Raw genomic sequence first — 21,384 nt, 5'->3', positions numbered from 1 at the left:
GTGATTGCACCCATCATAAAAACATGCAGGTTGGCTGAGGTGTAAATGAATGCATGTATGCATGGTGCCCCGTGATGATGCCATCCGCGGTGAATTCTCTCATTCTTGTGCCCCACGTTCCACGGATAATCTCTGCATCCTCTATGATTCTGACCGGGAATAAACCCGTGGACCTTTGTTTGGGATTAAAAATGTACTCAGTCTTAACCTACTATTAGACATTTCGCAGATATGGGTTTTATTATATCGATGCCTCCAAAACACACAAACACATAGAGCATTATAGTTTTATTACTGAGCAGTGGAAACATAATACAATATGTAAAACTACAAGCAAACACTGAATTAACAGAACTATTGAAACATACAGTAGACCACTGGGGTGTCAACAAACTGCTCAGTGTTCGCTGTAAAAACACTGAAAACTTTTTTTTTTAATCATAAACACATAACAGGAATTATAAATCTCCACGATATATAAATAGATCTCATGTCATTCAATAAAGCCTGCACAAATATTACCCAAAGTGCAGCGGGGCATCACGACTTAAGTGCTATAGATTGATTTAGGTCTGATGTGTATGAAGTTGGAAATAACACAGATGGGGGACAAATTAAAGGGACGTGTTTTTTCAGAAGATGCTGAGCCACCTTGAGCTGCGCCAACACTGTATCCTGGCACACACGTCTCTGGAACTGTCCTGGAGGATCTCTATTTTTCCAAAATACAAAAATTGTACATAACACCCGGCTCCAAATTCTTACGCGGGTGTTAGTTGGGTTGAGATCCGGTGAGCGTGAATAATAACATAGTATAACATTTCCTTTCATTTCATCCTCATGGATCCATACAGTCAGCCTTTGTGCCCTGGGGAAGTGATGAAGTCAACCTGGAAGAGACCGCTTCCATCAGGATAGAAAAGTTTCACCATAAAATAAAATGAAATGAAATAAAAAAAGGTTGGAAAAACTTTTGAGGTGACTTTTTTTTTTTTTTTTTGCTTTTTGCTTTTTGCACAGAAGTGGACTCAAACCACGCCAGCAAAATTCCTTGAGTATAACAAAGCCGCTGTGTTTGCACTTTAATTTATCCACTGCCTATCATTTCTCATTGACAAGATTGCAGCTCTAACAGTCATTTTTGCTTTTTGTGATCTGTCTGGTTACACAATTTTACAATATTTTGGATTCTTTATTTCCTGCTATGATAAAAGGACATTATTGTATTTAGAAATCCTTCACAGACATTCAGTCACATAAGTGTCTGCCTTGATACCTGTGCTATTATTCTCATGAAGCGCAATATAAATAATTGTTCTCCAATACAGATGAGGTAATACAGGTTATCCTTCCTCTACTGCCCCCTTCTGGCAGAAGGAATGTGCTCTGTGCACTGAAGTACTTGAAAATGGGAGCCTGAGAAGGAAAAGTCTTTGACACACAACAAGGTCAGCAGTTCAAAATTATTTCCCTTTTTTTTTTTCACGATCTTATCTGTGTTTATCAGCCGTCCACAGTCACAGTATGGACACACGATGCACGATTCTCACATTAACACTGAAGCAAAGGTTGCTGGTGTCACCTGCTATATATGTGCACACCACACCCCTTTCTCTAAACCAGGGGCGCTAAAACATTTAACATCTGTTTTAAATTCACCGTGAATGAAATATGATAACATTGTTAGCACAGATTTATTTTACAAAAACATAATCCAGCATAATAGATCATATTTTGGCTATTTTTGTGTCATTGGGTTCCTGCCTATGTTTTTTTTTTTTTTTTTTTTTTTTTTTACAAATGTTTGGATTATAATCATAAATTCAAGTGGCTCATCAAACAGGTTAATAACTCTACAAATATCAATTGTAACGAGCTAAAAAAACAACAATCATGAACCCCTCGTCTGTGCTTGGTGGACCTGCGGGGATTCCTAGATGAGATTAGGAATTAGATGGCTCTAATCTTTAAATTTTTGCCAGCTGTAATGTGCTTTCACAAAAAAAAAATGTACAAAGGATACACTGGGAATGCAAATTGGGAACTGATTGTCTTTACATCACAAGCATGCTCGAAACATGATTTCGAAAAATTCTATACATCATCCTATCTAAAGCTGTGTTCAAGCAAGAAAAAAGAAAAAAATTTAGTAATTAAAAAAAAAAAAGAAAGTAATTTGCTGTTGTGGTAATGCATGTGCTACCATTTAGGGTAACAAAGAGGCTCAGATTTTTGTCTCCAAAAAAATCTTCATTGTGGTGGACAGTCTGGTACGTGGCTTTAGTGGGGACATGTTGTTGTTAAAAAGATGCACAAAAACTTTAAGTAGTCTATGCCTTCTATACAGCATATAGGTCGAGCTTAGAGAAGTAGAAAGCAGGCTAAAAAGGCAAGAAAGATAAAGTGAGGATGGCTATATTCACACTCATCTGCCCCCTGTAGGCCAGTTTAGCATTCGCCGGCCACAAAAACATGCTTTCGTGAGGAAGCGAGGTGATCAATCATACCCAGCTTCGATCTCGACTTTTGGTGGCATCCTCCAGCGCTGCTCGAGCTCTGAGTGCACCACGTGTGCCGCCACTGCAGTGTAGTGCACAAACTGCCATATTTTTTCCTCATATCGATGCTCTTTTCAGCCCTTCAGTCTGGATCAGAAGCACCATAAAGCAGCCATCAAGTGCCCTGGATAGTGGATTCACTGTTTCACTGCTGGCTTGTGTCTCTGGCTTTCGCTTCGGCTGCTCTTCTTACTTCTGGAACTGCAGCTGCTGGCGCTGGCGTGGCTGGTGTCCTGTGCCAGCGTGGGGCTGGAGCTGGTCCTCTGCAGTGTGCCATCGATAAACAAACGAGCCTCGAACGCCGCCAGATCCGACTCACCCGTGCGAATCTTCGCTCTCAGTAACATGGCGTAGGTCCCAAAGCGGGTTTTCTGAAAGATGAAATGATGGATTCATTTAGACCTTTGGTCCTGAGCTTAAACAACTAAAGCTTAGAGAAGGCTAAGTGAAGCAGGCAATGTTTTCGATTTGGATAATCTCATGACATCAGAACTGGTGCTTTACTCATATAGACTGTCCTGCTCATCCCAAGTTCCAACACACAATCCACTTCAACAGGAAGTCTTACCTCAAACTCCAAGTACTCCTCCCGCTGCTTGGCCTCTTCCTGCTCCTTCCCTTTGGGCTTCCGTTCCTGAGGAACAGAGCGGAGCTCGTGTAGCTCAGAAGAGACTGATCTGAAGCGCATTTCATGAGATTTCGCTTGCTCCTCCTAAACAAAGAGTTACCAAAGAATAAGGGTGAATAACCAGGTACGTTTGTGTGCACATCCGAATCAGAACAGATCAAGCCAAGGTGGATAAAACATAAAGCTTGAAGAACCAAAGAATTGTAAAACTTCCTTTATTACTCCACTTCTACATTAATGCACGTATCCCAGCATTTCACTAGTGCTTGGATACCTTTAAGGTTTCTCAATATGCTGGAGCTATGATCGGAATGCCTGCTTCACGTCTTAAATGCTGGCCTCCCAGGAACTCCTTTAACAGCCCGAAAATATAGATGCACTTGGCGTGAGGTCAGGACTGTACGGGGATATGGCTATAACGGCATGCCGAGTTCTCTTAATGTGTGTACGCTTTCTCAAGCTGGTGACAAGTTATCCGGGTGGCAGGGTGGTGTAGTGGTTAGCATTATCACCTTGCACCTTGAACGTTTGATTCACGGCCAGGCTTGATTCCCGTCTCCGGTTACTCCGGTTTCCTCTCCCAGTCCAAAGACATGCAGATTAGGCTAATTGGCGTTCCCAAATTGCCCATAGTGTTTGAATAAGTGTGTGGGTGTGGGTGCCCTGCATTGGATTGGCACCCTGTCCAGGGTGTACCCCGCCTTGTGCCCTAAGCCTCCTGGGATAGGCTCCAGGCCCCCTGCGACACTGAATACAGGATAAGGCGGTATAGACGATGAGTCAGTGAGTGAGAGTGAGTGAGTGACAAGTTATCCATTGATTTTTAAAAATCAAGTGTTCCACTCAATGAATGTTTACATGAACAACAGATCTCCGAGCCACCTTGGCTGGGATTGTCAGGTCAAAATGTTTGCACTATTAAAATTTTTTACTGAAGCTTAGAGTCACATTATTTTACTGCGTGTAAAGTCTTCGGTACATGTCAAGTGTTTTTATGGCTTAATTTATGAGAAGTTTTTATCACAAGTCCCGGTTTGAGTTGAACACCTCTCGTACATAAAACATCAATAAAAAAATTTGCTGACTTTTAAACTAGTAATTGACTATATTACTCTCTTGCTTTTATCATTTTGCAGAGAATATTGAAAATCGTGAAAATAAAAACCCTGCTAAGGCAGACGAACCCTTGGCTAATATGATGAATTAATAAATAAACATTTTTTTTTCCTTTAAAGTTTACACATAATTGCCGATAGATGATGGGAACAATAATGCTTAGTACCTGGGCCAACTTGGTGGTAGAGCCCGGTAGAAGAGGCCGACTAAACTTCTTCTGTGAGCCGATGGCTGCTGGAAAGGGAGGGGCTGAGAACATAGCTGCCACTGTGTTGATGCGCGTGATCCAGGACTGCATCTGCTCCGCATTGCTGAGAGAGAAAAGAGAGCAGCTTACAGGGAATGAAGAGAAGTTACGTACTGCATTGACTCCAAGTTGTGATGGCAGATGGGTTATGTTGCATTGTACTGCTTTATTTTAAGCCATATAATAAATATGAAGTGACATAAATGTAGCACAGCAGAGTTCAGGAGTAAACCTGGTTAACTATGTCACACATTCGACTCCTTAAATACGGCGGTCTTGTGGTGTCCCAGGGCCAGGAGTCAAAAAGTATAATTAGGACAAACTTGTCATGTTACACCCTGTTCGGCATTTAGCCTGTTTGCAAATCCACTGTACAGGATGTGTATAATATCAGATTACACAACTCTGCACTGTTTTCATACATAGAGTACAGTTTCATAAAACTGAAGCAAATGCAATGACTTTCAAGATGTGAGTGCTTGAAAAGCTTGTACTAATGCAAATCATGCCTCGTGACAGCCTGCATGTATAAAACACTTCCCCAAAAGGGTCATTTGTAGATGCTGCTTCATGAGAACATTCATCACACACAGGAATAATGGCTGTTCACTGAATATAAAAAAAAAAATCTGTATGTACGATAAACAAATGTTCGAATGTTCATCACTGTGCAACCATGCCTTTTTTTTTTTAGAGGGAGAACTGCAATTATTTCATTGTAAAGACACCTACACTGACATCGCTTCAGCAGAAGTGAACCTCCAAATATGTCAATTTAATTAATACATTGCACTACAAATAGGTATGGAAAATGAAAAGACATAGAAGAATATTAATTGAAACACTGAGCAGTTACAGTAGCTAGCATGCTGATACTACACAAGTGTATATTTTTAGGCATGCATGCATACGTTGCTCATGAACAGCACGGTGTGCACGAGTGTTTCACTAGATTTATCTAGGCCAGTCTCTCAGGCTGGAGAGGATCCATTCCCCTGAGAGCCACATGACAGAACATCCATCTGGGTGGAGCACTCTGACAAGGCCACTATGAGCTTTGCATTTAATCAACACCTAGGAGTCAGGACACTGAGTGTGTGTGATTGATTGGAGTGAGCAATAAGCTAACAACGTCCCAAAAGTACTCTCTATTTTCAGGTTGTCATGTTACCAAGAGCCTGCAAAGCCTTCAAAGACTCTCCTGTGTCAGGAAAGCAAAAGTTACAGCTTGGCCTCTGACTGTTAGAACGCACTGGCTGCTTACCAAATCTTTTGAATGAAAGCTCAACTATCAATGATAATACAAATAAAAAAACAATTTTTGTTAATGTGGATTGTCCATCATGCAAATCCCTGTGAAATAGCTATCATTATAGAAACCATCACATTAATAAAAACAACCAATCAGAATCAGCACCACCGTGGTATACTTTGCTTATTCCATCAATCTTGCACCGTTCTTTCAATACCATCACCCTATAATAATAAATCATTCCGCATTTCCCCTTGAGCGTATTTTTTGTACGACCCAGTCTGATTGGACATGTTTTGCTTGTGAATCAAATCCTTATTTTCCTCATTGAAATGCAAATCAATTTATAACTTTTGTTTTATGTGCTTTTTCTGTATCTTTGGTTGATATCTTCTCTATCCTTTACAATAAACCTATGATAAAAAAAATGACAGACCCTTACTTTCTTAAGTGGAAAAATAAAAAGATAAATAAGAGATTTATAGTAAAGGACTGTCCACCACTATCGATCGGTTGCCAGCTCCATGCTAGTTCTGCCAGTCGCTGAAGGATAGGTGCTGAATAACTAATTAAATAAACTAACATCATAATCTGTTGATAATAAATGGTGTTTGTGGAACTGTTGGATAAAAACAATATCACACTCCAGGTCGTGTTGTTCTGAATATCGGCACAGCTGTGATATCTTCGCCCCTCCAGCTGCGCCTTGGACCTACGGCTGGATCACAACTGTGCTGATATCCAGCACAACAGCACGATCTGGATTGTGATATTGGTTAAGTAGATCTCTAAAGCAATGTTTCATACTTCTTACTGGAACGTACAGTATATGTGTTTTCAGAAAAATAAGTATACAGGATCAGCTTAATAACAAACAAATGTAGATTCATGCACACATAGTGGAAGACATACGGGGCCTGAAAGAGGAAGACCCTCCAGTCAGCAGTACGCAGGTAAAACACGTTGGGTCGCTTGCTGTAGTCGGCTGCCTTCATGGCCAGAGAGTGGTGGATGGACACGGAATTTTTCAGATCCTCCTCAGACAGTTGCTTATGAGTGCTGTATTCACTCTAAAAGCCAGACAGAGCAGAAAAGGGTCCATTATTCTGTAGATGCAGTGGATTAATGTTAAGTTGATGATTAAAGTCCTGGGTTATTAGTTACCTTTTGCAAATAAAGCACCAGCCCTTTCAGGATGGCATAAAATGTCTTCCAACCTCGTTTGCCTCGAGGTGCTGTGAGGAGAATTTGTTCAAGTTAAAAAAGAAAATGCATAAAATTATACGGTATGAATAGTCATGTAAGAGTAGGGGAACATACTCCTCTTGCCATCCTGGTCGGCGTGAACTTTGCGCACAAGGAAGCCCTTCTTGTAGACCTGAGCATTGGACTGCTGAGCCAGAGACACTAGAGGGGCCCCACCACTTGTAATCCTCTTTAGAGTGTGGGACGCAGAGTCTGTCCTGCTTTCCGTCAGCTCCGACACAGACTTGCGCACATCCTCTTCATCGCTGTTAATAAACAAACACACAGGAGTATGACCACTTGTTAGGTCTATTCTTAACACGAGCCTGATTATAACAAACACAGTGAATCCGGTCTCTCGGCTTTCACACTTCAGTTGGAGTGTTAGAATAAAACTCTTCCAGAAAAGTTCATTTCATCACAAGCTGTAATTATTATATTCACTGATCCTCCAGACAGTTACTGTATGCATGCAGAATATTGGGAGCTTATACTGGTTAGGGCAGGACATACATCTGGCACAACAAAGAAAAGAAAATGACATGAAGTGAGAATTTCCTGAATGGAATTGAAGTGGTCTAATAGTTCAAAATATAGTATCATTATAAAATATAAAAGATTATTTATCCTATTTATATACACTGTTTGCATTTAATTGTATACGCATAACTCGGAAATGCAATGAAAGAAATAAAAACTACAAAAACAAAATCAAAAGAATATGATTAAACAAACATTAGATCATAAACTCAGTTTTTGGACATTTTAAAAATAAGATAAGATAAAACTTTATTAATCCTGAAGAAATAGATTGTGCTGGAGACTGCTCCAATATAAAAAAAGTAACAAAAATGAAATTAGATAATAAATAAAGTACAAATAAATTAATAAAATGTATCACTAATTTCAAACATATAAATGTCTTGGACTTTTGCAGAAATTCTGGTAGCTCTAATTAAAAGTTTATTTATTTCTAATTTACTACCAAATGACTGTAATTGAATGTTTATAAGATTTGTATCAATTTATAAGAAAGTAATGATTAATTTACTAATTATTAATAAAAAAATATCAATGGAAAATTACTATGCAATCTTAAACTGAAAAAGTTTTAACATACAACTAATATTAAATTATAAAGAAATGTTTAGGTTTTTTTATGATTTACTTTGCTTCGCTTTAGAAATTAGTTTACAAACTTTAATTAATGCAGTTACAAATATTTATTATAAAAGACACATAGTCGCTCTGCCTAAGTGGTGTAAACTCTGACTCTTTAACAGCTGCTTCATTAATAGTAAACTGCTCTAAAAATACTTTGCTGAGTTACAGTATGAATTAGTATTCCTGAATAATGAATAGTAAGTGTCAATGAGAACGACTTTTACATTCTGAAAAATTTAAATCCATTTTTATTCACATAAATCTTTTTTGGAGCCTTCAGATATCTCAAAAACAGCAAGAGATGTGTTTTGTCCCATGCATTATTTTTCAGCAACATTCAGCTGTATAATAACAAGACATTTATCCTGGAGAAGTAGTGGAGGAAACAGAAGTTGGTTTCAAGGTTATCCAATAATACTACTCTATCAGCAGGTAGACAAATGGCATTGTGGGTGACTGCGATCCAAAGTAAAAATACACCAGTGTGGGGTGGAATTAATTTAAGACACTGCAATCAAATCCAGAAAGCTTAAAACCCAATATCTTTGTTTTTTTTAGCATAATAATTATTTTTTTGCTCTACTAATGATCATAGCTTGGAGTCCCAGCCTAATTCAGTTAAGTATTCCTACTGACATCAAAACCAGATCTAAAAACAGATTCAGCATGAACATGCAAATATTAACGCCTACAACAGGAACAAGCTGCTTTTCCATCAATCTGATCATTCAGGAGGAGTTGTGAGCCGTCAGTCTAACCGAGCTGTTAAAAACACACTCTTGGCATGTGGGCAGTGCAGTGCGTTGCCCCTCAAGATCAAACAGGACCACATCGTCACCCTGGCTTTAACAAGACCCCAAACTAAGGTTTACAATATTTCTAAATAAATAAATTCATATTTGGCTGCATATCAAAACAAATCTCAATGTTAAGTAATTTTTTTTTCTAAATTTTAGATGCACATCCTCCCACTTAGTGACAAAAACATGTCAATATTCTGCAATATTAACTCCCTTATAGGCTAAAAAAACTTGGCAAAAATCTTTATATCTAACGACTTCAGCGATGAATCATTAACGCAGCTACAAAATATAAACTCTCCTAAACTGACACGAGTTACACACGCGTAAGAAGGTACTGTAATGTATCAGTCAGGCTGTCACACAAATTCTGATAACGTTCGGTTATTCAGTGAATATTGCATTTGATACTACTGATGTTTATTGATCATAATCAATGATTGGCTGATTTCCTGTGCAACATATTATAAAAAATAGCAATAGATTTCAGCAATTTCTGTCTGAATTGATAAAGATATTTAAATCTTAAATCTTGACTTTTTAATTTTAAAAATTATTAACATGCCATATTTCATGTTTTTTTTATGCACACACAGGCAACTGTTAAATTAGCTAAATTTTAAGGATAGACTTTGCATTGGAAAAAAAGATAATAGAAAACAGAAAAACAATAATGACTGTACCTCACTTACTGTAAACCAATCATTAGATCAATCCGAGAAGGTCAAATGAAATAAAATACTTCCTGGAGTTTGGAAAAAGCATGTGTTTTGGCTGACACAAAATAAACAACCCTGTCATCTGTTTAAAGATAGACTCTTGCATCGTGCATAATTAAGTCAAATTGATAATAAAAAACAAAAAACAAAATAATAACTGTCCTGACATTGGACCTTTCAGAATTCTGTTTTTAACTAACAGAGCAGAACAATTTAAGTCTTCTAATGAAATGCATTCTTTTCTGTTATATAAATTGTCAAATCAATCCCCAACTTTTCTGAATAGGCCAATATAAAGTAATTATTTTATTAACACTTTTGCAGTTAATAACATCAAATAAATAAATAAATAAATAAATAAATAGATGAATAAAAATGGATGAATGGATGGATGGATGGAATTTATATAATCTACAAGAACCAGGAAATAGGCAGAACAAAAATCTCTACAGACCCCTCACACCTCTCACCTCTTCCCTTCTGGCAGCCGCTAGAGAACTCTGTACACTAAAACTGCCAGGCACCCTCATAAACAGTTGAACTGGATTATATGCAATCTGCTGTATAAAAGCACAACATTTTTGCCCTGTTAAGGCACCAACATGCTTCTTACATCCTGCTGCACATTACTGCTACTTGCTATTTGCACTACTTATTACAGTATATGTGATACTGCGGCTATGTGCACTAACTTGCACATTCACTTTATGTACACTTCTACCCTTATATATACACATCTATCCATCTATAGTACAGTACAGTACAGTACAGTATAGTATAGTATAGTATAGTATAGTATAGAGTGTATAGGATAAAGTTCTCTGTCCTGAAGATCAGGCAGGGCATTATGGGGGTCAAACAGGCTCGCCCCCCCAACCCCCCCCCCCCCCCCAATCATCCCCCATCCATGGATTATACAAAACATTTACATTTATATTATATAGAATAATTCTAATAGCTAAACAAATACAGAAACAATCTAAATACTTGCACTGTATAAAATCATTACATCAAATTTATTTAAAATAATAATAAAAAAACATGATGACATGGATGACGTCATAATGACGTTCATTCCTATCCCCTGCTATAACTGCGAGCTGTGACTCTGACCTGAGTATTTTTGCTGGTTTGTCAATGTGATGGTTTGTTCACAGAAAAGAAATAGCTATCTGTTGAGATTTAATAAATCATCTACTGTGTGTGTGTGTGTGCGCGCAAGTTCTGCCAAGTATAGCCCTAAATTAGTCTGCCACTTTTGAGAGACAAACCTTTTAAGCACAGAAAGTAGTATTTTTTACCTCTTTTAAACTTTGTCGAATTGTATTAATCTCATATTGCCATCCCAGAAAACCTATTGCTTATTACATATTACTTTATAAATGAAAGTAAGTTTTTTAACTTCACTGTACTGATATGTATCTATATATAATTGTGTGAACAATATATGTGATCGCCAACAATCTTTAAATAAAAAGAAATTATAAAGTATTTGAATGACTACATTGGAGTAAAACCATATGACCATTTTTTTGGCTGAAATAAATGTGTTTTTTCACATGCACACTCCACAGCAGCATGCCATTTCTAGCGTGGTTAAATAAATAAAACATGCATTTTGGTGGGCAAAGCCTTAACAGCTTAAGTCTAACGCCACTTCCTTCCAGCAGGTCAGCCCAACACCCTAAAGGATGCCTGCGGCCTGTACCTTTAAATATCCCTCCCTCTCTCTTTTAAACTGGTACATAATCTTTGCCTCCCAAATGGTAATGCTCTCATCTGTTGCTTAGTAACTGCTAGACTCCCTGCCAAGCATCTGAGAGAGGGCGAGTACAAGAGAGGCAAGAGAGTTAGTGAGAGCGAGTAAGAGCGATCGAGTGACAGGCAGAGAGAGCGGGATTGAAGAAGTACAGCTGAATGAAAGAGAATAGAGGAGGAGACGCAGCCAACTCCGTTCACAACAGACTAACAATGGCACAAAAAGCCCCCGAGGAGTCAAACGACCCAGCACGCTTGCCCTCTTGGCTCTGCGTGAGTGTGTAGTGGTGCAGTTACAATATGCATTCGGCAGAGAGAGACTTCGACCTGTAATTACACTAAGGCGACGAGGGAGCCGTAGTCATGGCAACAGGGTTCAGGAAGCCAAAGTCTAAATCAGGGGCCAGGGCATCACGTGGCTTTGCTCAGGTTAGAAACACATCAGCTCTCCACATCACACACACCTCAACCTGCTAGAACAATGCCCCGCCACCTTCCACACAGCCTCTTGTGCTTTAATCAGTGTTAGAGCTTCCTCCCTGCACCTTACTGTGCGTGAATATTTAGGACAAGGACTAGAGAAGCCTGCTCTTATGTACGCTCATGGTCTGAAGTATGCCTAAGAAGAAAGAGAGTAGCGATCATGGGAATAGCCTCTAGAGAATACAATAAAGGAGAAAATGCTGAACTCACATGGTCCACTGCAGCTTCTCATTCTTGATGGAGTTATAGAGTGCCTGCGAAGGACAGAAAAAGAAAGCTGTCAAAAAATATTTAGTAGGTCAACACAGATAGTAATGTTGGCATGGTGGCACACAGCAGGCAGCACTGCTGTCCCACAGCTCCAGGGACCCGGGTTCAAGCTTGAGCACCTGCAATCTGTGTAGACTTTTACAAACCATGCAAGTGGACGAAAAATAATCATAATAAGAATCTCTTTAGGTGACAGCAAGGTGTGAAAAACTGTGTGAACATGTGTGCATGGTGCCCTTTGATATCCTGGCATCATATTCATGGTCGTCAGTCTTTCCCATTTCCCACATCAGTGTACGTTTCCAAAAATTAAAACCACCAAGTAAAAGCTAAAGACATGATGGAGTATTAATAACCCATCCTGTGATCTGTTAAAATACGCAGACATACCCTCTCCTTCTTCTTGCGTGTTTGAGGATGGTTTTGGCCATCCTGCACTTTGCCCAGCAGATCAGGAAAGGCCAGGGGCCTGAGAGAGCGCGACCGTGGTGCTTTGGTGTAACGAAATGGCTCCATGACGCTGAAGTCCCGACCGCACCGCACTGAGCACAGAGAGCGCGAGCGCAGCCGGCCAGCCGAGTGGATACTGTTCACGCCAATCATTTTGAAAGCCCTAGCTGAGATTCCTAACCGTCCTGAGGAGTTCGAAGATAACACTGAAGTTTCCAAACAGCTCTCGTGGGTGAAAATGTCTAAAGAAGGATGCGAGCCCCTTTTTCAGAGAAATCTGAGTTGAATCCTCTCTGGAGACTCCAGATCTTCAGTTTAATGGATTACGCATGAAGAAAGAAGAGAAATGATGCTGAACCTGTGAGATCCGTCAACTTTCTTTCCTTAAGGACGAGGAATGAAGTGGTTGTGCCAATATCCTGCTGACTCCCTGCTTTTTTTTTTACACACGTGAATCCTTATAGTGATGCCATGTAGATGCACAGCTGACAACGCACAAAGCTGACATACTTGCAGGTTGGATACAAAGTGAGTAAAACAAAAAAAAAAAGCAGACGTGGGTATATGTCCGAGGGGAAAATGTCCACAAAGTGAAGCAAAAGAGTGAGACTTCAACTCCTGCCTCTACTCACAGCGGCATCCCAGGGCTCGCAGTGACGTCACATTCACTCCCTCCTTTGGGACAGGGACAGAGACATCAAACGAGAGATGGCAAGGCATAAAAAGAGGACAGGCACTGCAGGAGAGAGTATAGGCACAAAGCGAGGATTTGGTTGCTCTATAGTGGCATTGCAGGTTTCCTCCATATCACCCTCTCTCTGTCTTTCCCTCCACAGTGTTCCCGAAGTGTGCATTTGTATCCTTCTGCATGCACCACGATTCCTTCCTTTATCCAAGTTCTCTCACTTTTCATAGCAATCTCTTTCTCATTTCTTCTCTCATGCACACAGGAGTATGATGCTGTGTGCATACAAAGAACCAGACCACGCTTCACATCCTAGACAATTTGTTTTATTGCTATTGTATCCTCTGCTTTCCTCTCCTACCCATCTCTTCCTTCCTCTACGGTGCAGATAGAAAACGAACTGAATTGCACTGAGAATGAGATCTGGTGTGGGAGGAGTACTCACCCTCCCTCCCTCCCTCCCTCTCCCATATTCTCTCTCTCTCTCTCTTTCTCTCTCTCACTCACTCTCTCTACATTTTCTTCCCTCGGCCTGGCCAGCGAATCACAGGTCTGGGATCTGCGCTGGTCCCGCCTTCTGGTGAATGTACACGTCAATCAGAGCTGAGTCCTGGCTTCCCCAATGCAGTGCATCATACAGTACTGTAGCAGCACCATAATTAACCTGTTGCTTTGCCGCGTGTGCATGAAAATGACTTGGCATCAAATTCAATTAAACGAGTTTGTTAGGTTAGAAATAAGCTGCGTCTGTGCTATGTGTTCAAGGATACAACACAGACGTAGGTTCATGATGTAATTAGGGCAATGGGTCCACAGCACTGACATAAATAGAGATACTGGCATAAACGTGAGTGCATATATTTTCTTCTCTCTGTTCAGCAGTCTCTTGGTTGTCTCATTGTCCTCTCACTCTCTGTTCCACTTTTTTTTTCTTTTCTCTCTCTAATGGCTCAGAGACTTCTGTAGGCTTTCCTGTATGAATCTCACCTGGGTCAAATGTGACCCGCTTCTCTGTGTTCCCCTAACAATCAACTGGCATGTAGTATGCTCCCATACCTACAGTATAACTTCCACATGCGCTCCAATTCTTTGCATTGGAAAGTGCAGAGTTAGAGATACTGATGGGAACTGGCAAGTTCCCTTCACAGGATGTCACAGTTCAAAATGTACCGTTCTTCCATTCATCTTTCAAGTGCTTTATCTGGATGCAAAGCCGGGATGCCCGTCCAATGTGTGGCACCATGCATACACATAATTAGGGCTATTGAAGCATTGGTAATGCATGTGCATTAATTTTTTTAAGATGTGGGAGGAGACCAGACAAGCTGAAGGAAAATGATTGAAGGAAACGATTGAAGGAAATTCAGGATTGAACCAGGGACCTTTGAGTAAAGGTATCATAAAAATGCACAAGAATGTATCTTCCTATTATCTTGCAGACCTTTTGCATGATTAATAATGAAAAAACACTGAATATTTGCGTAACACTTGAAATAGGCACTTAATTTCTTTCTTATATTAACTCTTTTCTACTATGTGATTCTTAAGTTATAGCAGCAAAACATTAATAAATTATTAATAATTAATAATAAACAATAATTAACTGTATATATTTAGCTTAGATTTAATATTTACTTATTTTAAAATCAAAATTTGTTGAAAGTTTTAGTTTTTTATCATAACAAAATCATTTTGTTTAAGTAGATAAACAAAAGTATTAGCACCCTTCGTGAAAATGAACCAAAATAACTATATACAAAATAATACCCTATACAGTACTGTATGTGAACCCTGATAGTTTAATATTCCCTGCGATCCTTTAATTTGTGTGCGTATTGTTCATTTAATGTAACCAGTCTTGCTCATTTTTATGAATGGCGCAATAATTCTATAGAGAAGTGTCCTGCTATAAAATATAGCATGCAATAATAAACCTACAGTATACTAATCAGGTATACTGTATTATGTGAAGATGACTCAGGGGCTGTAGTAAAGATATATCTTAATTCCAAACCATAAAAAAAAAAAAAATCATAAAAATCTCAGGTTTCTATTAGTAACATATGGCGCTGAATTTTTATGTTTATGAGATGCATTTTAAAGCCAGAGCAGTGGTGAGAAAGGCTGCTTAGCTGTCAGTGTGGGCAGCGCGATAATGTGGTACAGCTCTCGGCTCATATTTGCATATCCTCCACAACCTCGATCCGGGGAGACAGAAAAATTACACTTCACGCAATAAGGTATGGCAGGAAAACAATTTGTAGTTTGGAAGAGGTGATAAAAAGATGGGGGGTGGGGAGAGAGACGGAGGAACATAGCGATGGAGATGGAGATGGAGATATTCGCAATGCCTTCATGGCAGCACCATGACAAAAGGCTCATCTCAGCAGGAGGCAGCCAAATTTCCATCTGCTACAACCCTCTGTCCTCCCTTCCTCCCCCTTTTCACCGAGCTACTCAGTGAAATCAAAAGCCTCACAGTGCCTTTATACGGAGCTATACACCAACGCAAAGCTTCACCTGTTGCCTCATCTCAGAAACATCTCAGTGCATCCTTTGCCTACACTCCACACTAGTAGCCATTCTGGAAATTGAGAGTTAGATGAATGGATAAGATCAGGACTGAAGGAGAGATCCAACATTTTTCAAATGAAACTGATATAAGGGCTCTGTGTATTATTTAGTGCCTAATACTGATTTGCTGCTGACATCATCTTAGCAACTGTGCAATCCTCTACAAGATCCGGTTGCCAAGTTACATGAAACATCAGCGGTGCTATGGTGGCGTGCCTTCTTTAAGACAGTTTGCATCCACTGCTGTATTTGTAGCCTACTCTATGTTACACGATATGCACTCATGCAATCAAATAAGTCGAAGAATCAGATTGAAGACAAACAAAACAGATGATGATGTGAAGTGCTGGATTGTTATGTAAGAAAGAGAGACTGGAATAAAAACAAGAGAAAGAGAGACAGAAAAGGGGAGGCAAAGAGAGAGAGAGCACAGTAGACGGAGAAGCAAGGTGTCAAGCTGAGTGGCAAATGTTCCAGAGAGCACTCGGTACTCAGTGCATCAGTGTCAGCGCCACAGGCAGGTCATGTACACTCAACACATAAACGGGGAAGAGCAAAGAAACAGATGAGAAAAACCAGGAAGGGAAGAAGAGAAAATGCGATATTTAATATAAAAATATATATAGAAAAAGCTGAGTCAAAAAATAAGTGTGTAAGTACAGTATGTCAGGGAGCGTTTATACAGATTAGTATAATGTATGTATGTCGATGGAGATTGGAGAGAATAGTGCCATATTTGGACTGGATTTATTTAACATACAGTAGGAGTTTATCTCTTGATTTTAATCCTGTTAGTAATTTTCCAGACGTGCCCCATTCCCATGCTGGGAAACATTGTTTACATCGTCTTTAACCTAGTGAAGACCATAGAAATAACCCAAGATAAAATGTATCGCTTGTACAAGGGCCTTCCCCAAACTTTAGCCACGAAATTCTCTTGTGCAAACAAAGTGATGTCATTTCAGTGACAGTTTGCCAAGGTTGGATTAGAGGTCCTGCACAGAACTCTGAACTCCTCATAATACTCCTCATACTTATAAAACGAATTAACTGGGAAGGGATAAAGGGAATCCCGACTGCTCACCAGGTCCTCTCATCGAATATCAGTGCGATGATCTCACTAATGCTTTTGCGGCTGAATGGGCATGAATCCCCACAGCCACGCTCCAAGATTTAGTGGGAGGCCTTTACATAATAGTGGGGGGTTAACTATAAAAGCAACAGAGGAACTATATCTATAGTGGGGTGTTCAACAAGCATTATATCCAGCGGGAAAAGAAGTTTTGCTATACTTTTTTCATTTGTATAAAAACACACATAGAAGCATTCTTTTCTGTCCCATAAGAAACCCAAATAAAAACAAGTTTAAAGCACGAAAGAATAAATTATATGACATTAAAAAAATGAATTCTTAAGCACATGTTAAACCAATGTACTGTACGTTATGGCCTGCTGTTAATTAAGCAAGCAAGCACTTCTATCAAAAACAATTTCTATTAAAGATATATGGTTTAGTATACCTACTGTAATACCCAAAGTGTGACAACCATGCTTACATAATGAAGTCATCCCATGTCTGTGATTTTTACAGAGTTCTTGTGTGAATTGATGATACAGTAATCTCTACAGACATCCTCTGGAAATATCCCTTAACAGACATACACTAATCAACCATAACATTAAAAGCACCTGCCTTACATTGCGCAAGTTTTCATTGTGCCACCCAAACCGGTCTGACCTGTAGAGGCACGGACTTCACAAGACCTCTGAAGGTGTGCTGTGGTATCTGGCACCAAGATGTTAGCAGCAGATCCTTCAGGTCCTGTAGGTTTTATGAGGTTGGGCATCTATGCATCAGCCTTTTTTTTGTCCATTTCATTGCACAGATGTTTCATCAGTCTGAGATCTGGAAGTTTAAAAGATTGAAGTCTTTGTCCTTTTCCTCAAACCATTTCTCCCGCTAAAAAAGCCACTGGAATTTGGGAATACTATTGCCATAAATGAGTCACTCCCATTGTCTTCAAGAACGTTGGTTGTACAGTACATGTTAAAGTAACATCTACCTAAATGGCGGGCCCAAGGTTTTTCAGCAGAACTATGTCTAGAGTGTCACCACCTAATTGCCTCCTTCCCATGGAGCATCCTGGTGCCACCTCTGCCCAAGGTGACTGAGACCAGACCAGGCCACCTTCTTCCATTTCTCTGTGGTTCAGGTCTGACGTTCATGTGCCCATTGTAAATGTCTTTAGTGGTGGACACGGATAAGCAGCGGCACTACGATCAGTCTGAACCTCTGCAACATACTGTGTGTTCTGATATCATCTTTGTTACCACTTATCCTGTGTGCGGTGTACACCCTGGACACTGTGCCACTCCATTGCAAGACACACCCACACAAACACTACGGGCAATTTGGGATTGCCATTTAACCTAATCTGCATGTTTTTGGTCTGTGGGAGGAAACCGGATAACCCAGAGCGAACCCACCAAGTATGGGAAGAACATCCAGACTACTTGTACTGGGAAGTGGGAAATGAACCCTCGATCCTGGATGTATGAGACCACAGTGCTAACCACTACACCACCAGGCTACCCACAGTAACTCTTTTGAGGGATCAGAAATTATGAGCTAGCCCATCGACACATCGATGAGCCTTGTGTGCCCATGACCCTGTTGCTGGTTTACTAGTTGTCCTTCCTTGGGCCACTAATGCATAACTTAACATAACACACTCTTCCATTTGTGAGATGCCCTCACCCATTCACCTAGCCATCGCAGTTTGACCCCAGAGTCACTCGGATCATTACATTTTTCTTGCTTCCAATAGATGAACTTGGAGACTGTTTAGTCCTACCTACTGACAGGTACCACTATAACAAGATAATCAAAGTTATTCACTTCACCTGTCAGTGGTTTTAATGTTATGGCTGATCTGTGTATATCAGGACAAAACAAGGGGCGGAAGGTGTTGGTGTTTCAGAGGGTTGGTGTTTCAAAGCGAATGTGTGGGAGACAGAAATAAAGCGAGCTAGCTGTTGGGTGTATATGGCGGGGGCCCACTGCGATTTAAAAACCCAGCATGACCAGAGTGGTTCAGGTGCGGTCATGTCGTGCCTATTCTTTTTGTTCACAGATCTCAGTAATCCTGCCGGAGTGATAAAAATAGACTGCCTATTTCACAAGCACACTTGAACACAGGAGGGTCAATGCCACCAACTCAAACAAAATCTCTACTGTGCAGATTGCAGATCCAAACATATCAGACTCTTATTGTGTGTTTATAATTAGGCTGTGCATGAAAGAGGTGGGAATCACCACAAAGAACAACTGCATCACCCACTTATCAGCACAATTGCTCTTTCAAGCATCGAACTCGAGCATTGACAGCTTGTCATCGTTGCAGCGCTAGTGATGCTACAATCTAAACAGTTCCAATTTCCAAATAGTGATCGGACATTGTTTATTCAATTTACCTTATTTACTGTTTTGATACATTGACATTCTTCATACAGAATGCAAAGCAATTTGAGATTATTTAATAATAAAAAGACATACTGTACACTATATATTAAATGTTGCTATATAAATAAAATAGCTTATTTATCCTCATCCAGTGCCTAAAGTCTGTACTTTCAGTGAAGTTTATGGAAGATAACAGAAAGTTATTAAGATGTGAGGTTCCATATTTCAACTCCTGCATCTTTAAAATCATCGCATGAAATCATTGACCATAACTGCAAACAGAGATCATTATCTTCCCTGTAGCAGATTGCATCTTAAACAGCCACCCACACTGGCTTTCCTACACACACATGCTATCAGAGTAATCAAATCCTCAGCTTCTGCACGTTCGATATCAAGTCACCCTCCTGTTGCTAGGTTCAACTATTATTACACTGCACTGCCTTTTACATACCGCTATTCTGCAGTCAGTGCATCAAGCCATTTACCCATGATCATCGCTTAAGTCATTATACCGGGCAAAGGACCTTTTTAACATTCTTCCCTTCATTTCAATGCAATTTAATATTTGTTAAGCACTAAACACTGTACACTACACGCTGTTAAAAAGCAAAGCAGCTTTATGGAAATCGGGATGTAGATTGAGATTCCTAAAGAGGAAAGCAGAGGAAAGAATGTAATCTCCCTAAGATGACGTGAGGAAGAAAAAGGCCTTGAAAAGATAGTCAGATCTGTAGATATTACTGTATATATAGATGAAGAACATTAAAGGCATATGCTAGAAAGCATGTTTCTATTAGCAACACAGTCATTATGATTACAGTAGCAGGCACAAGTCTGTCATATCCAGGTGATATTATCCAGTGAAGAAATGGGAAAAATGATGCTGGAAATCTTAAAGGTATGCGATTCTGTACAAATGCAGTATTTATTTAATTTATTAATAATAATAATAATAATAATAATAATAAATCAAAACCTTTTAGTGGCTCAGAATCAACCATGACCCTGACCACAATGAAGCAGTTGCTGAAGATAAATTAATATATACTCAGCAAAAAAAGAAACGTCCCTTTTTCAGGACTGTGTATTTCAACAATAATGTTGTAAAAATCCAAATAACTTTACAGATCTTTATTGTAAAGGGTTTAAACGATGTTTTCCATGCATGTTCAATTAACCATAATCAATGAATTAACATGCACCTGTGGAATGGTCGTTAAGACCTTAACAGCTTACAGAAAGTAGGCATTTAAGGTCACAGTTCTAAAAACGCAGGACACTAAAGAGACTTGTCTACCGACTGTGAAAAACACCCAAAGAAAGATGCCCAGGGTCCCTGCTCATCTGCGTGAACGTGCATTAGGCATAATATGGAGTTGGTCCCCCATTTGCAACTATAACAGCTTCCACTCTCCTTAGAAGGCTTCCCACAAGTTTTTGGAGTGTTCCTGTGGGAATTCGTGCCCATTCATTCTGTAGAGCATTTGTGAGGTCAGGCACTGATGTTGAACCAGGACACGAAGGCCTGGCTCACAATCTTCGTTTCAGTTTATTCCAAAGGTGTTTAAGGGGGTTGTAATAGAAAAAGCCCTTTCCCAAACTGTTGCCACAAAGCTGGAAGCATAGCATCATCCAAGATGTCTTGGCATGCTGAAGTATTAAGATTGTCCATCACCGGGGATAAGGGGCCTAATTGAAACACCTAAATTCAATAATTAACAGATTTGACCAACTACTTTTGTATATTCTCAGAAACTGAATTTACCTTTTACCATCATCACAAAAAATGTTCACGTAAACTTAGTACACGTGCACAATTTCCTTTCAAACTGCTACTATAATCAATAACACCAGACATGGCTACACTCAACACAGATTCCTGGTTCAAAAGGGACACACTTGCCATGTTTACTTCAACCACTGTCCACATCTGAATTTACAACGTCACTCTGAAACACAACGTTCCTTC

At 39.7% G+C, this 21,384-nt stretch overlaps 1 protein-coding gene across 4 annotated transcripts in view; it reads right to left on the bottom strand.

Annotated features, from left to right (window-relative positions):
• Positions 1-273: 273 nt before the first annotated feature.
• The window catches only part of psda (pleckstrin and Sec7 domain containing a), a 37,596-nt gene continuing 16,485 nt past the window's right edge, over positions 274-21,384 (bottom strand). For all 4 annotated transcript variants that reach the window (XM_053502614.1, XM_053502611.1, XM_053502612.1 and 1 more), the window contains 7 exons: positions 12,181-12,224; positions 7,122-7,312; positions 6,966-7,036; positions 6,714-6,871; positions 4,469-4,613; positions 3,127-3,270; positions 274-2,929 (listed from right to left, as the gene is read on the bottom strand). In XM_053502614.1, coding sequence (XP_053358589.1) covers positions 2,696-2,929; positions 3,127-3,270; positions 4,469-4,613; positions 6,714-6,871; positions 6,966-7,036; positions 7,122-7,312; positions 12,181-12,224 — 987 coding nt within the window. In that variant the 3' untranslated portion in view covers positions 274-2,695. The remainder of the gene's footprint in view (positions 2,930-3,126; positions 3,271-4,468; positions 4,614-6,713; positions 6,872-6,965; positions 7,037-7,121; positions 7,313-12,180; positions 12,225-21,384) is intronic.

This window comes from Clarias gariepinus, chromosome 8, assembly GCF_024256425.1.
Source record: "Clarias gariepinus isolate MV-2021 ecotype Netherlands chromosome 8, CGAR_prim_01v2, whole genome shotgun sequence".
In the NCBI taxonomy this organism is placed as follows: Eukaryota; Metazoa; Chordata; class Actinopteri; order Siluriformes; family Clariidae; genus Clarias; species Clarias gariepinus.
The sequence above is the reverse complement of the archived record's forward strand: the minus strand, read 5'-3'. Positions and strand labels throughout refer to the sequence as shown.